The following is a 15,114-nucleotide window of genomic DNA, read 5'->3' on the forward strand; positions in this document are numbered from 1 at the left end:
GTGGTGCAGAGGAGGTAACTGGGTGTGCAGAGGAGGTAACTGGGTGGTGTAAAGGCGGTAACTGGGTGGTGCAGAGGAGGTAACTGGGTGGTGCAGAGGAGGTAACTGGGTGTGCAGAGGAGGTAACTGGGTGGTGTAAAGGCGGTAACTTGGTGGTGCAGAGGAGGTAACTGGGTGGTGCAGAGGAGGTAACTGGGTGTGCAGAGGAGGTAACTGGGTGGTGCAGAGGAGGTAACTGGGTGGTGTAAAGGAGGTAACTGGGTGTGCAGAGGAGGTAACTGGGTGTGCAGAGGAGGTAACTTGGTGGTGCAGAGGAGGTAACTGGGTGGTGCAGAGGAGGTAACTGGGTGTGCAGAGGAGGTAACTTGGTGGTGCAGAGGAGGTAACTGGGTGGTGCAGAGGAGGTAACTGGGTGTGCAGAGGAGGTAACTGGGTGGTGCAGAGGAGGTAACTGGGTGGTGCAGAGGAGGTAACTGGGTGTGCAGAGGAGGTAACTGGGTGTGCAGAGGAGGTAACTTGGTGGTGCAGAGGAGGTAACTGGGTGGTGCAGAGGAGGTAACTGGGTGTGCAGAGGAGGTAACTGGGTGGTGCAGAGGAGGTAACTTGGTGGTGCAGAGGAGGTAACTGGGTGGTGCAGAGGAGGTAACTGGGTGTGCAGAGAAGGTAACTTGGTGGTGCAGAGGAGGTAACTGGGTGTGCAGAGGAGGTAACTGGGTGGTGCAGAGGAGGTAACTGGGTGTGCAGAGGAGGTAACTGGGTGGTGCAGAGGAGGTAACTGGGTGGTGCAGAGGAGGTAACTGGGTGGTGCAGAGGAGGTAACTGGGTGTGCAGAGAAGGTAACTGGGTGGTGCAAAGGTCCGAGCGCTGAGCCGGCTCCTGCTGACAATCCTGGGATCAAACCCAGTCACTGAGACACATGGAACAATATTTCCTCTTTTGCAAGGGCTCTCTGGGTTACGTCATCTTTTAAAGCCGGGATTTCAAGTATAGTTATGGTTCATGGTCTCACACTGCACACACACACACACAAAACCCATCACGTGAAATTGGATTCTGCACTTAATGGGGGTAATTTCCACCTCGGAAATTTAAACATATTAAACATTACTCTTGGTGGCAGAGTGTGTGGGTAAGTGCCACCCCCGACTGTGTGCACCAGAGGTCACTTGAATCGATCTCGGCAGTAGTTCTCCGATATACACTTCTGCGGGCCACTCACACACGGAAGTCTGCGCCGCTTTGCGACACTTCCAAACGCTTCCTTTATTTCGCGACTTGACGACACCCACGGTGCAATTGAAACGATGCGTACAAAATGCGTAACGTATAAAATGCTCGTGCAAAAAAACTCGCTTGCAAGAGCAAAGCCGAGGGAGTGCAAGCACAGAGGCACCTCGTGGCCGCGGCTTGGACTCTTTAAGCCCCGTGCCCCTCCACTCTCCCCCGGTGCCCCATTGACACACGCGGCACCTCGACTCATCTCGCTTCGCTCTTCAATCTTGAAAGGACAAGGCGGCCAATCAGGCCAGCAAGACAGTTGCTGGCCCCCGGTGATTGGGAACACATTGAGCCGGTGCCACGAGGGGCACGCGGCGGGACACGGAGTGCTGGGGGCCATCGCGTCGCCTTTGTGCAGCAAAAAACACAAAAAACGGCAGCGAGGGACGGCCACTTTTCTGGGTCGTGTTGTCGTCGCCGTCACCATCAGAGTCATCGCGCCCCCATCGATTCCTCTAGAGGTGGGCGCGACGGCGAACGCCGGAGGTACCGCCACTCCCGAGGCCAGGGTTGGCGGATCACGCGGACATAGACGACTCCCTTTCGAGACTGCAAACTCATTTCCTCAGAACTGCTTTTTGCGTTTAGGTTGTTGTCCTTCGCCGCACCTCCGACTAGCACGGTTGGCTACGTACGGTGTGAAAGAAGTTCAACATACATACATTCGTCAGGAGCCAGGATACGGCAAGTAGACTAATCTCCATCTGTTTCCATTCTGTACGGGGATATTGTTACCCCTTCGCACGTGTAGGTTTTCCCAAACTTTCCAATTTAGCACTCCCTCTCGAAACGCTCTTTGAGTCTTTCCTGGATTAATACTTCAAGATCATTATAATCGTCGCTGTTGTTGTTGTTGTTGTAATAATCCACCCGGAGGTTGAGGGCTGGCGCAGTGGTTAGCGCACCGTACTCTGAACCCAGTGACCCGGGCTCGATTCTCACCCACTAGCAACATCGGAGCCATCTGAACCGGCTCTGGCGCTGGTTCATTCACACAAACGGGCAATGGGCAGCACGGTCAAGTACGGCCAAAAACACCCCACGTGACCAACGACACGCGCGGGGTGAGGCCCTCGCGTCCGCGTGCTGGCTTGACGAGCGACCGGTGAGTCGGGCGGGACGATGCCGGCGCGGGCGGCGTTACGGTGCCCCCCCCCCACCCCACCTGTGGTACGAACGCCACGCAGGCGCCAAGCCGGACGATCATCGCCGCCTCCTCCTCCTCCTCCTCGGGGTGCCGCGTGCCGTCGCCCAGCACCATGGACAGCGACAGGGGCCCCACGGCGCTGCCGCTGTGGTTCCTGACGGTCACCTCCAGGGACACCGGCACCGCGACGGTGCACTGCACCACCTCCTCTTCCTCCTCCACGTTGGCCACCGCGCCCTCCACCGATACGTCTGGAGGTCACAGCCCAGACGACGACATCGTGCCAGCAGTGATGGAACCCTGACGTCCTACATGGTGTATTATTATAATAATTTCGACTTGTAGCCCGCACAGTGTTCACTCGCTCTCCCACGACCGGGAATGAATCGGAGGCACGCGGAACCACAGGCAGGTGGGAAGGCAGTCACGTGCCCAGCCGGCGACAACAGTTGCCCAAGCTCTGCAGTCCTCGATATGTGAAGGTGTTAATTGGCCAATCGTGTTTACGCGTGGAGGGAAACCGGAGCTCCCGAAGAAAAACCCGCACGCGCGATGGGAGGCAACGCCTCAACGAACACTGCAGTGGAGCACGATAAACAGTTGCTCAGTTGGGGCCAATTCTGTCGATCCACTGCTGGATGAGGCCTTCCCCAAAAATTGTGAATTTCATCTCTCAGAGCTGTAATAAAATGTTCTCCAAATTACACGCACACCCACATTGAATGCGACGACATTGACGGGCATTTTTTTAAATTTTGTTTTTGCTTTTTGGTGACCGGACTGGGACCATCAACTCCGCTGCACCTGAGAACCCGCTGAACCACATCGCCAGCATCACAGCAGGAGCCGGCTTGGTGCTTTTGACTCCTGAGCCACCCACCCACATCGCTGACATGTTATTTATTTGTAATTTATAATTAATAACATGCTCGTGATTTATAATAATAATAATAACATGTTTGTGTTATTTAGTATACATCCATAGCGCGGTTGGCTGTGTACGGTGCGAAAGATGTTCAACATACATACATTGAATTTAGAACGTTTTAATCATGCACTCTAAACTTAACATAACATCCTGGCACTGTCATTTTTCTGCTGCTGCTGCTGATGCTGGCGATGTTTCGTAAAAATAAAGGCAGAGGATGAATGATTTAAAGGGAGGCTCTGTGTGGCACTGAAGTGCACGGCGAGAATGGCCACACGGGGATGCTTTTCACCGAGCCAAACGCTTCAGTGCACCGCCCAGCCACTGTTGAATGCAGCAACAATAGCCCCATTGTTCCAGCCTCAATCACATTTACGTCTTAAGACACGCGAGCCTATTCCCGCCACATTCAAGTGAGAAATCGCATTTGCTTCCAGCGGACGATGCGGCTTAGCAAATGAAAAACCGTGCAGAGACTGAAAGCGACCGTGCGCTGTTTTGTCAAGACTCCGGCCTTATTATTATTTCAGCTGGCGAGGCCCCATTGAGTTTACGCAGCTCTGTTACACGGACGATCTCAGCCCAAGGCCATCGGCCGTGGTGGTAGTTACAGGACATTGCAGTGACGTAGGGTGGCATAGAGATCCACAGAGTTGCATATGAATCCATTGAGCTACAGAGAGTTGCATAGAGATCCATAGAGATCCATAAAGTTCCGTAGACATCTATTACGTTACAGAAATATCTATAGAGGTACATAGACATCCATTGAGTTGCATAGTGATCTATAGAGTTACATAGAGTTACATAGAGATCAATTGAGTTACATTGAGTTATATAGGGATCCAGAGGTTAATAGAGATCCTTATATTTACAAAAGAGATCCATATAGTTACATAGAGATCCATAAAGTTACACAGAGATTCATAGTTCACAGCCCAAGACAGTGGCAGCAGTTACAGCACAATGTAGGGTGGAGGGAATGTGCAAACTAACCAGAGCAAAAATCACAAATTATTGACATGCAACCCACGTCAGAACTCACTGCAAATAGGATACAAAAAATACCAGTGCTCAAAAAACAATCTAAAACAGTGTAAAAATAAAAATCCCATTATAGATGTTCATATACACAAAGCATGCGTACGTATAGCTCTCACTAGGGCTGCGGCTACTACCAGTCACGTGCCACCCCATTCCAGTCTACCGGTGACACAGAAAATGTTCAATTAGAAATTAAGCCCCTGGCCTTGCCTGGGCATTGTTTAAAGTCTAATCGCGGCTTAATCTGAGCATAGGCGGAACGTTTGCCCGGGCGCGGACAGACGTCATCATGAATGGCAACTACAGCTTGCCATGAGCCTAATCGCCAGCCTTCTACTGTTGAGCATTATGGATGTGTGTTGAACTTCTTTCGCACCGTACGTAGCCAACCGTGCGAATCGGTGGTACGGGGGAAGGACAACAACCTAAACACAAAGAGCAGTTCTAAAGAAATTAGTTTTTTCAAACGTGCATAGCTCCAGTGACTTCCGAATATTGGAAGAAAAAAAATGACGCTACTGCGTTCGTTTTTTCACGATTGTGCCGGACAGCTGCCCGATTTGTTTTTGAGTTGTTCAATCCGGATCCCAGAGAAGCTCCCGGTACATGCAGCGTAATGTCGGACGTCACGATGGGCAGCGACACAAAAAGTGGATGACGTGATAAAACGCACATGTATTGTGTATTCAATTATCGTTAGATGTTACTTAAAATGTTCATTTTTTTTTAATCATTCGGTGTGCATAAAATGACGATGCAAACCAAGGCTGCCCTTGCAACAGAGGCAATGTTTCCATGATCTCGATGGGTCTATATTATTTAATCTCCTGGTTAAATAAAGCATATTGTAATAACGTTGTTGCATTCATTCACTTCACATGTATGGATTCGCAGCCAATATTGCGATGATTCACAGGTGATTTTCAGGGCCCGATCGTTGACGTGGCCTAACCCAAAAATGCAATCACAAATCATCATTCGCTTTTATTGGCGACTTAAAGATGTCGATACAACTTTAGTTTCCCCATGCCCAGGTAGTACTGACAAATGAAACGATATGGTCTGGACCCAGGGGTCAGCAACCTGCGGCTCTTTAAGGACCGCCTCGTGGCGTCATTCACGTGCATAGCGGCTCTTGCAACATCGAGTTTCATTTTGAGTTTTTTTACAGAATTCGGATTTTTTTTTTTATCTCTCCTTGTTATTTTTGGTTGCCGACCCTTGATCTGTGCCTCATGGTCGAACCGCTCGTTTGGACAGAAACGCCTCTGGGCTGGCGCGTGCCGGGGGGGCCCACTCCTGACCCCTCTCTCGCCACGATGCCGCCGCAACAGAATCGGAATCTTTAAATGAGACTGGAGGAATCCGATGAGGTATGGAGGTCTCTTTCACCGGTGCCCGACAGACGCTACCGATGCCATCACGACGACGCCGGTAACTCCGCGTGCTCCTGGTGCCCACCCACACACGCCCGGCTATTATCGTGATCACCATCATCACCATCGCCGTCATCCGATTGCCAGGCCGGCTCCCCCGGCAATTAGGTGCCCACTTGCAACGTGTTTTAAAGGGACCTTTTTTTAATGTGTATTTGCTGTCAATTTACACGCGTGGACGATGATGCTTTTTTGTCGTTTTTTTGTTGCTGCTGTTGTCGCTGTTGTTATTGTTGTGCGGTCATTTAGCGATCGGGAGCTTTGTGGCAGAATACAAAGTGAAACCTGATTCCGTGTCTAACGCGAGCCAGAAATTAGCCGAGCGGTGCCGACTCGGTGGAGCTGACTCAGGGGGGCTCCCGCTCAGACACAGCGCAGTATTCATTCAGCCACCCCCCTCCCCCCGCTGTGATTTATTGACACTCATGCAGTGTGTCAACCGCTGCGGTGGACTGCTCTGATATTTATATGTCTGAAAAGCCAATAGGCTGATCGGCTAAAATGTATGGCTTGTTGATGTGTGGGCACAGAACTAATCTCTGCTTTTACGCGCTTTACCCACGGCAGCGCATAATCAGTTTGTGTACGTGAACGGGGTGCTCTTGCCAATGACATATGTTAAGTCAAGAAGCATTTGTTTAATGAGCCTGACTCTGCTTATGAGGCCCAGAAAGTCAAAACCGGTTTAGGGGTTGCTTGCTTACTTAAACAAATGCTGCTTGATAATAAAACTGATGAACTAAAACCAAAAAAACGTGTTTTTTATGTACAGATATGAAATGTAAAGGATTGCTGTGGAGTTATATGATTTTCATTTCAACATTTTAGAGGAGAAGTTTCCTTTGATTCGTATTTTTTTTACTTTAAATAATAATAAATACAAAAATGTTAGATTTTATTTAAATAATTCATCAACGAGAGGGTTAATCACCGACCTCCTCGGGGCTTTCAGAGAACACCGTTCCCACGCGCAAACCACAAAAAAATTTCAAGCCGCCGAATGGAGAATTACGAAGGCTCAAGATGGGATACGAAAGCAATCAGAACCCATTTGTAAAAAAAAAACACACTGGACACATACCGCGCGGAGGAAAAAACATTTCCCTGGGTAAAACTATAGATCGACGAGACGATAGCCGAGGATACATTTCTGTTGTTTTGCATCTCACGTTACATTCACCAAACACGTGTCGTGTATCCCACTCGGATCTCTCCAATAGCAGTGCAAGCCCTTCACGTTGGAGATGAGGCCTAAGGAAACGGATATATATCGCAGTGATACGTAAAGTTTTGTGCCTCGGTAAAACAAAAACAAAAAACCGGCATGGGTGCAGAGAAGCTCTGGAATCATTTTAAGCGACCTCTGGTCCACACAGAAGAGGGCCAGGACTTGCCCACTCGCGCCGCAACACGAGAGTGTAAGGCTCTCGTTGTGCCAGAGTCAAACTGACGCTTGAATCGCACAGCTGGAATGCAGCCACGTTAAGGTGCCGAGGATTTTTTTCGTGTGATGCATCCGTTTTGTCATCGGCGAGCTGAGACCATCAGCTGGTTTAAATCACGGGGCGTAACTTTAAAGTATTTAAAGTGTTTTCACAGCTTAGGGTGTGTGCGCATTAGTAATGAGTTTTGTATTTTTAAAAAAATAATTTTCCAGGGCAATTTTGGAGAAAAAAAATTGCCAAATCAATTACTGCTAAATTATAATTAAGCGCGTCTTCATGCGAAACAAAAGTGCCGCCACTTGTGAATGGGGGTGAAAACGCGCCGCCGGCGCAACGCCATCGGCAAGACGGCACTTCCCGTGATCGTCATCGGTTTCGGGTGGATCATTGGTCACCTTATTTTTTTTGTCGGACCGTGGTTGTCATTTCAATGGGACATCTGTGAATTCACGAGTCTTGATCCCACGCGCTGCCGCCCTCTGTAAACACTAGCAAGTCGAATCTACAGTGGAGGAGCAGTTGTTGCGCAGTGGGTAGCACATTGAACCTTGAACCTTGGCGACCTGTGTTTGACATCAGTTTGGTGGACCTTGCCTGACACGGCGTGGGGGAAGGAGGCCTTCATTCAGCAATGGATTTAAAAAGTGCCAGGAACTAATGATGGAAATAATGATGATTAAATGCAGGACGTGATGAAATATAGTAGCTGTCAAAATACAGGACACCGTTGGTGTAACTTAATATTGTAGCATCACTGGCTACACTCCTTGATGCAACACAAGACAATTCAACACTAATACCCTTGGAATGATTCTTTGGCAAATAATTGTTGTGGATCCACTCGGCCGCCAAAGAAGACTTTAACGCGTTCGGTTGCTCAATTTCTCTGCGACCTCATCGCGCGCAAACGCGGGGGAGGGGGGGGGGTGCCTTCATTCCCCACCGGATGTTTCAGGGGTCCCGCCGATAGAAGCTGAGTCAGATTGCACGCCGACTTAAGTAGCGGCCACAGCCACCACGAGTGGGTACGGTGGTGGATGTGGCACGCCGGCTGTGGCAATATTTTCCTGGTGGCCCAACCCGGGACGGACGTGGATAAAATGAACCCCCTGGGGCACAAGCGTGCGATGGAGAAATACAAAAAACGGACATCGTCAGCTCCCGGCGCGTTCGGGCCGCCCATCTGTGAATGCCGAGTGTCCCTGGGCCGTGGTCACCCGCCGGCGCTGCTGAGGTCGCTGCTTCCCCCCCCCCCCCCCCCCGTAGTGGCAACACCGGACTTTAGTTGGCGAAGGGCGACCTTCTTCGTGTACGCAACCATTAGCCGCCCACCTCACCCCCCGTTGTAACAAATAAAAAAGCTCTCCACGTGTTAAACTCTCTAGTGTGCGACTGTCTGTGGTCATCCACAACGAACCGTACAACTTGTATGACGACGCAAATGCGAAGGAGGAGGCATCACGGCGAGACACTCAGCTGCAGCTCCTCACGCCGGTTATCTGCCTTGACCACCTGCATGTGAAATTGTAGTCTCCATCAATAGAATTACGAAAGAATACGAAGCCTGCCTCTGTTGACGAGGGGAGACATTGCCGTGCAACACCTGCGGACGTTTGGTTCAAAGGGGATGAGCGGAGGGCGCCGCTCCTCTTCTCAGATACAAAAATAAAGGCTTGACCCGAGTCACTCCGGGCCCCCATCCCCCACGCACCCACCCCGTGCCCACCCGGCCTCCAACTGGAGACTTCATGGACAGCGCATTTGAGACAAGGCCTATACGATGGAGCCGCGAGCACACTGCTGGACTTGCAGCTCAGAGGTCGCCGGTCGGGCGTGTGTTTCACATCGGCGTTCTTTGTTGTCGCGACGCGGCACCGCAACTCTCACCCGTGCACGTTCCATATTTATCCCGCACAGTATCCATGTCGCAGCCTATGCCCCCTCGCCATCTACACCCCTGCCTAACCACCGCCCCCCCCCCCCCCGCCACCACCACCCCAGCAACCAACAGGCTAATCGCACATACTCTTTGGTTCTTTCGGTAAAGTCACGTGGGTAGAACACATAAGAGGGCACGACGTTTCGATCGCAACAACAAGCGACCGTCTTCACCTGAAGACGATCGAAACCCGTCGTGATCTATTATTATTTTCTACCCACGTGACTTTACCGAAAGAACCAAAGAGTATGGATCCCTGCAGTCACCAAAGCTTCAAATCAAGATCGGCTAATCGCACCTCCGATTACCACGGTTGGCTCGGTACGATGGGAAAGAACTTCAAGGTACATGCGTACACACAAAAAGGCTTTCAGGGACATGACCCACGAGTTCAAAACCGCTGAGAGCAATGTCATCGTGGCCCCGTGTGTCCCGAGCCTCCGGCAGATGGCCCGAGACCCTCGTGAGAAGGCCAACACAAACAACGGCCCTTCTTGGAATCACGGAATGTCACTTTACGACCGCCGCGTCCCCTTTGTTATTGATAAACATGGGAGGGGAGGGGGGCGGGGAGAGTCGAACAAATAAATAAACGCCGGGATCTGCATGACGCTTCTGAACGGACTCGCTGTCCTTGAAATATTCGCAAAAATGTGCAGCTGTGGACAGCTTATAAAAAAAGAAGCAATCTTGCTAACTTTTTGTCCGGAATGAAGCGAAACTGTCTGTGTGAATATCACTGAAACGGTGCACGTGTTTTATACTTCACTGAGATCTGCGTACGGGAGTCGGTGCTAGCTGCTGATACAAACAAACCAAACGGGCAAATTTCACAACGGTGCGGAAGATACGACCTGAAAGTGTTACAGACGGGTCGTTCTCTGGTATCTTTTTTTTTATAATAATTTTCGTTTTTCAAATTCGCGACAAAAATATTCATTAACAAAAGTAGCAGGTTATTTTTTCACAAAACTTGAATCAGCGATGACTTGAGAGTGTATGAATCATCTTCCTCTTTCGTATGGCTGCTGATTTAAATGCAGAGCATCAACTACAATTTCACATTCAGGTGGTCAAGTCAGATAACCGCGCCAGGAGTATCGGAGTGTATAGCCGCGATGTCTCCGTATTTGTGGATCGGGCATTGCGTCCTCATATAAGTTGTTCGGTCTGTTCTGGATGCCCACAGTCACACACGACTGGAGAGTTTTTAATTTTCCATTTGTGCACGAGGTATCCACATCGACTGCCATGGTTGGTGCAGCGGATATGGTTTAGAGTGGACCATGAGCTTCGTGGAAGATCAAACCCGAGGGATCTTCTGCGTTGGGTCTTTCAATCATCATCTTTAATCATTATCATCATCATGCTTGATGAATGATTCGTCAAACGTGACCGATGGCTACGTCTGCTGTCCACCAACGACCGAAGCGTGACGACATGAAACTAACGGGTCCGAGTGAAGACGCACACTCAGGATAATTGAGTCGCTTTATCAGAGACTGCAGTGCACCGAGGAAGACCGAGCATGTTAATTGGCTGTGGGTGTGTGTGTATATCTATGCACACTGTATGTGTATAAAAAGATGTACCGGATACACCGATTGGCTGAGCCGATGATGTCAGATCGGTGGCAGAATTGCGTGTCCCTCACGCCAACATTAATACACGTTTAGTCTGCTCGCCTACGAGCACGGCGGCAACGAGATCCACAGACTGCGACTGGACTCAAATCCCACAAGACAATATCCAGCGTCGTTGAGGAGAATTTAAATAATACAATACTGTACATCCGTCTCTAACACGTAAAAAAAAAAGATTTCTTTGCACAACCCATCAGCTGCACAGCCTAATTTCAGCGGCATTGTGTGAAGACAAGTACAACTCTGGACCGGGTTCAGTCTTACAAGCCCGACTCTGCTGATGAGACACTGTGTGCCAAAACCGGTCCAGAGTTTTGCTTGTCCTGGAAACAACCGCGCTGAAATTATGCACTCCCAGAATGCCGTGCGGGCGATGGGTTTGCTAAGAAATACTTTCATTTTTCGTTTACGTGGACACGGAGCTGTGAAGGAGACATTGTCTGCCAGTTTATATAAAAAATCTCACAACGTTGTCGCCGGCTAGACCCGGCGACTGTGCCGAACGTAGCAAACGAGCGCTGACCGAACGAGCCCTGCCAAGCATCCAGTTGCGGCCGTTTAAAACACAGCATCACCAACAAAACTCCATCGGTTATAGGTCCGACGGCCTCGAGTCGATGTAAACGATCGACTCGAGATTCTCCCCGCGCGTTCACCGAAAAACGCGCCGTTCCGGCAGCACGGGGTCAAGTTTGTTGCGCCGTGCGCACGCTAAGTACGTTAACCCCGCGGCGCCAGACGCGCTGATCCCTTTTCCACCTGCGCGTACACATCAGCGGCGACACGTGAGAGCGGTGAAATCGAGTTAAAACAAGGAGCTCTGCGGCAACTGTACGCGTCTCGCTGGCTCCGAGCGAGAGCGGCGTTCGCGCTTACAGTGACCCGGGGATCTCATTGCAGAGAAAGCCATTTTCTCCAGACCCGGGCGAGAGACGCGTCAACCAGAATTACGTCGCGGCTTTAGCGAGGAGCTCAGTGGCAAAATAATTATCTGGGGCACGATATATCCCCCAAAATCGCGCGGCTTCGTAAGCTCCGTAATTGAGTGGCGAGACGGATCCCGTCGCTGCCGCCGCCGTCGACTTCGGCTGAAGCAGCACCCGTGCCTCTTCCCGTTGGGGGACGGTGGCGGTGTGCGGGGCGCGGGGTGCGGTGTGTTGGTATACGGTGGCGGCCGTCAGCGCCGATTTAAATCTGCCGTCAAAAAAGTGTCGGGCGCTCGCTGTGGTGAGCGCGCCTGAATGTTCCTCCCGCTTAGCTGCCGGACTGTGATGATGGGCGGATTCTCCTCCTCGGCGTTTAGAGTGTTTGGCTGGTGCTATAAATGTCCACGTGATAAGCCACGTTCGTTGAGCTATCATTCGTGGCCAGGTCACTTCTGAAAAACGAGCTACATCATAGCTCAATAGGCCTTAACTGGTACAATAAAAAATTGTTCAGTTTACTTTCTTAAATCTCTCCCTGCCCCCCACCCCTCACGTCTGTGCACCCTGCAGTGTAAATAGCATCGCCACGTGAATCCATTGGCTGTTTCGCACGTGGTGGGGTAAAAGTGTGGGCTCATCCCACCTCTTCCAGCGCAGAAGAGTAGGCCAAGCACGCTCTGGCGCTCGCGGTAGCGTGAGAAAGCACTTGCAGGCCTGCGCCTTTACATCGTTGTACATGAAGATGGAAAGACAGAATCGACCTCTGATATCTATTTGTATTTTGTTCATTTAATAATGTTTGGGTGAATATTTTTTGTGTGCTAATTTTTAAGTTTGAAAGCCTTACTATAGGCTAGTGTGACATATTGTGCGGGTAAACACATTCTCAACCATTTCACCTGCGCGCATTATGTATATTCCATCGGATTGCAATTACACCAGTTGATGGCTTAGCACATACACCAATGTGATGCGGTGGCATTGTGTCCACAATTTAATGTAAAAATAATGTCACTTCCCATTACGTGTGTTATTCTAGTCTGGTGCGGTATGAACGGGGATGAAATGTGTTTTAACTTTAAATTACTCTAGGCGTGAGATGAATTATTATTACTTCTGACACAGCTCTGCTTACTCCTACATCTAAGCAACACGAACTCAAGACATTATTCATTAACACTGTGGCCTTAAAAGGAAATATATACATATATAACGGTAAGAAAGTTGACTTGTAATGCACCGTACAGTATTTGCTTCCTATGGATGAGATAAAATGGTTTAGAGGTGCAAGGAAACACAGCCAAGTGGGACAGCAGCCAGACGGTAAGGCATACCCCCCTCCCCACAAGCTCTGCAGTCCTCTACATATTAAGTTGTTATAAGCTAATTCACGAGTATTTACACGTGGGACGAAGCCGGAGCACCCGGAGAAAACCCACTCGTTGCGAGGGGCCAACGCTCTATGCCGTATGGACGGAGTCCACATTCTCCGCACCGCCCTCTCGCAAGAAAGGGGTATGGGCACCACGACGCCCACAGGCAGGGAGTTTGACGACGTTTGCGTGGTCCTTGCCGACCCTATTTACGTGCCACGATAACCCATTAACACCGCGGCGTCAGCGAGAGCCGTGAGTTGACTTAAATAAAAAAAATACGGGCTCACCCTCTCGGCGTTGCACGGCCATTCGAACCACGTCGGAAGGAAAAAAACAACAGCACCCGGCTCGTGAACTCGGCACAGACGGCCACAGGCTCCCTCCTGAAATCGATCCAGTGCGGGAGAGAGTCGCAGGTTCCTCCTGGGGCGGGGCGGGGGGGGGGAGTCGGTGCGGCTTTGTATGCGGCGCCATGGCTTGACTACTGGCGGAGCCATTCAAAGTTTGAGGCTCAGATCGAGTACTCAGTGGGTCTGTGAAAAGGGAAATCAATGAGGGCGCCCCCTCAACCCCACTTGTTAAGACCGTGGCGCACAGGGGGATGAGTGGTGACAATGTGCTTGCGCTCGCTCTTGTTGCAGCAGCTGGTGCACACGGATCCGCGCCAAATGGGAGCGCTGCCTTTTAATAGCCTCGGTTCTGAGAGGCGGTCGTCTTTTGTTGACGACTTTTTTGAGATTATTTTCGCTGTTGTCATGAAGCGTAGACGTGAGGTCAAAGTTTCCTAGAAGCTGGCTGCCATATACAGCCGCGGCTGTGGTATATGATTACCATCACTGCTGGATGAAGGCCTCCCAAACACGCCGCCACCACCGCCTCTCGCGATACTGCGATGTTAGCCATCCGCCTACCACCTTGCACGTGAGCCGATCCTCACCGCTCCATCTCCACGGAGGGCGCCCGTCCTATTGGGCGCGCTCCTTCCTTTAGCCGCCACTCCGTTGTTAGTCTTGCCCAGCGGCCGCCCGTGTGCATCCACTCGAACGCCATTTTTCTGCCCAGACCCGCTGGATGTCTCGATTTTGTTTAAAGTTACAAAACCTTGCGCTGTGGCGACGGCAAGTTATATATATATATATAATATTTATTTGGCCTCGGGTTTAAAAAATGAACCTTTAAGCTTTCTGTCCCCCTCCGTAGAAACCATCGACGCGTTGCATGGGGCTTTTGCGCTTACAACTAAATAAATAACGGACCTTCACAACAGGTCCTTAAAACGCCGTCCACGTCCTCATTCCCAAAACAGTTTGGGCGCGAGCGAGCGAGCGCTGCAGAATGCGAGAGCCCTCCACGCGCACGGCGCCAGGTTGCGTTACCACTGTGTGTACACGCGGGAAGACAAACGCGGCCGCGCGTCCCTCTCTTCTTCCTCGCGAGGAGGAGGATGAGGAGGAGTGGACCGTGGCTTCGAAGACCCCTCTCCCTGCCACAGTCCTCAAAAACAGAACGCACGGGGACTTCTTCACGAGGCGCCCGCCAGCTAAGAGCCGGCGGCCCCGAGTTTTAATGGAGCTCAAATTCTCTGCGGGCCGCTCTCCGCCAAAATCGGGCGAGGAGGAATAAACATTCATTGAAACGGACGGCGTCTGCACGCGTGGCATAAAAAGAAGCCGCAATTAGCGAGCTCGAAGCCGCGTGCTTAGCGACGTTTTGTCATCGCCGCATCACGACCGACAGCCCTGTAGCGCCAGTTGGGTGGAGAGGGGGAGGGGGGGGTGGGAGTCGAGCCCCCCTCCCGCCCGCCCCAGACCCCCACCGCCCCAGAGGGCTCAGTCCCCGCTTTTAAATTCTTAAGAGTCAAGTAAAAATCTAACGGTGCTAATGTGACTAGGATTAAGTGATGGGTGTCGCAGCCTTCACTCGTGTGGGGGGCGAGAGCCGGAGTAGAATTC

The 15,114-nt window shown here is 50.9% G+C and overlaps 1 protein-coding gene across 3 annotated transcripts in view; it reads right to left on the minus strand.

The window, feature by feature from the left end:
- LOC144732301 (trafficking protein particle complex subunit 9-like) overlaps window positions 1-15,114 on the minus strand; it is a 116,169-nt gene that overhangs the window by 2,926 nt on the left and 98,129 nt on the right. For all 3 annotated transcript variants that reach the window (XM_078613777.1, XM_078613767.1, XM_078613757.1), the window contains exon 21: window positions 2,444-2,676. In XM_078613777.1, coding sequence (XP_078469903.1) covers window positions 2,444-2,676 — 233 coding nt within the window. The remainder of the gene's footprint in view (window positions 1-2,443; window positions 2,677-15,114) is intronic.

This window comes from Lampetra planeri, chromosome 2, assembly GCF_965212315.1.
Source record: "Lampetra planeri chromosome 2, kcLamPlan1.2.h2, whole genome shotgun sequence".
Taxonomy (NCBI): Eukaryota; Metazoa; Chordata; class Hyperoartia; order Petromyzontiformes; family Petromyzontidae; genus Lampetra; species Lampetra planeri.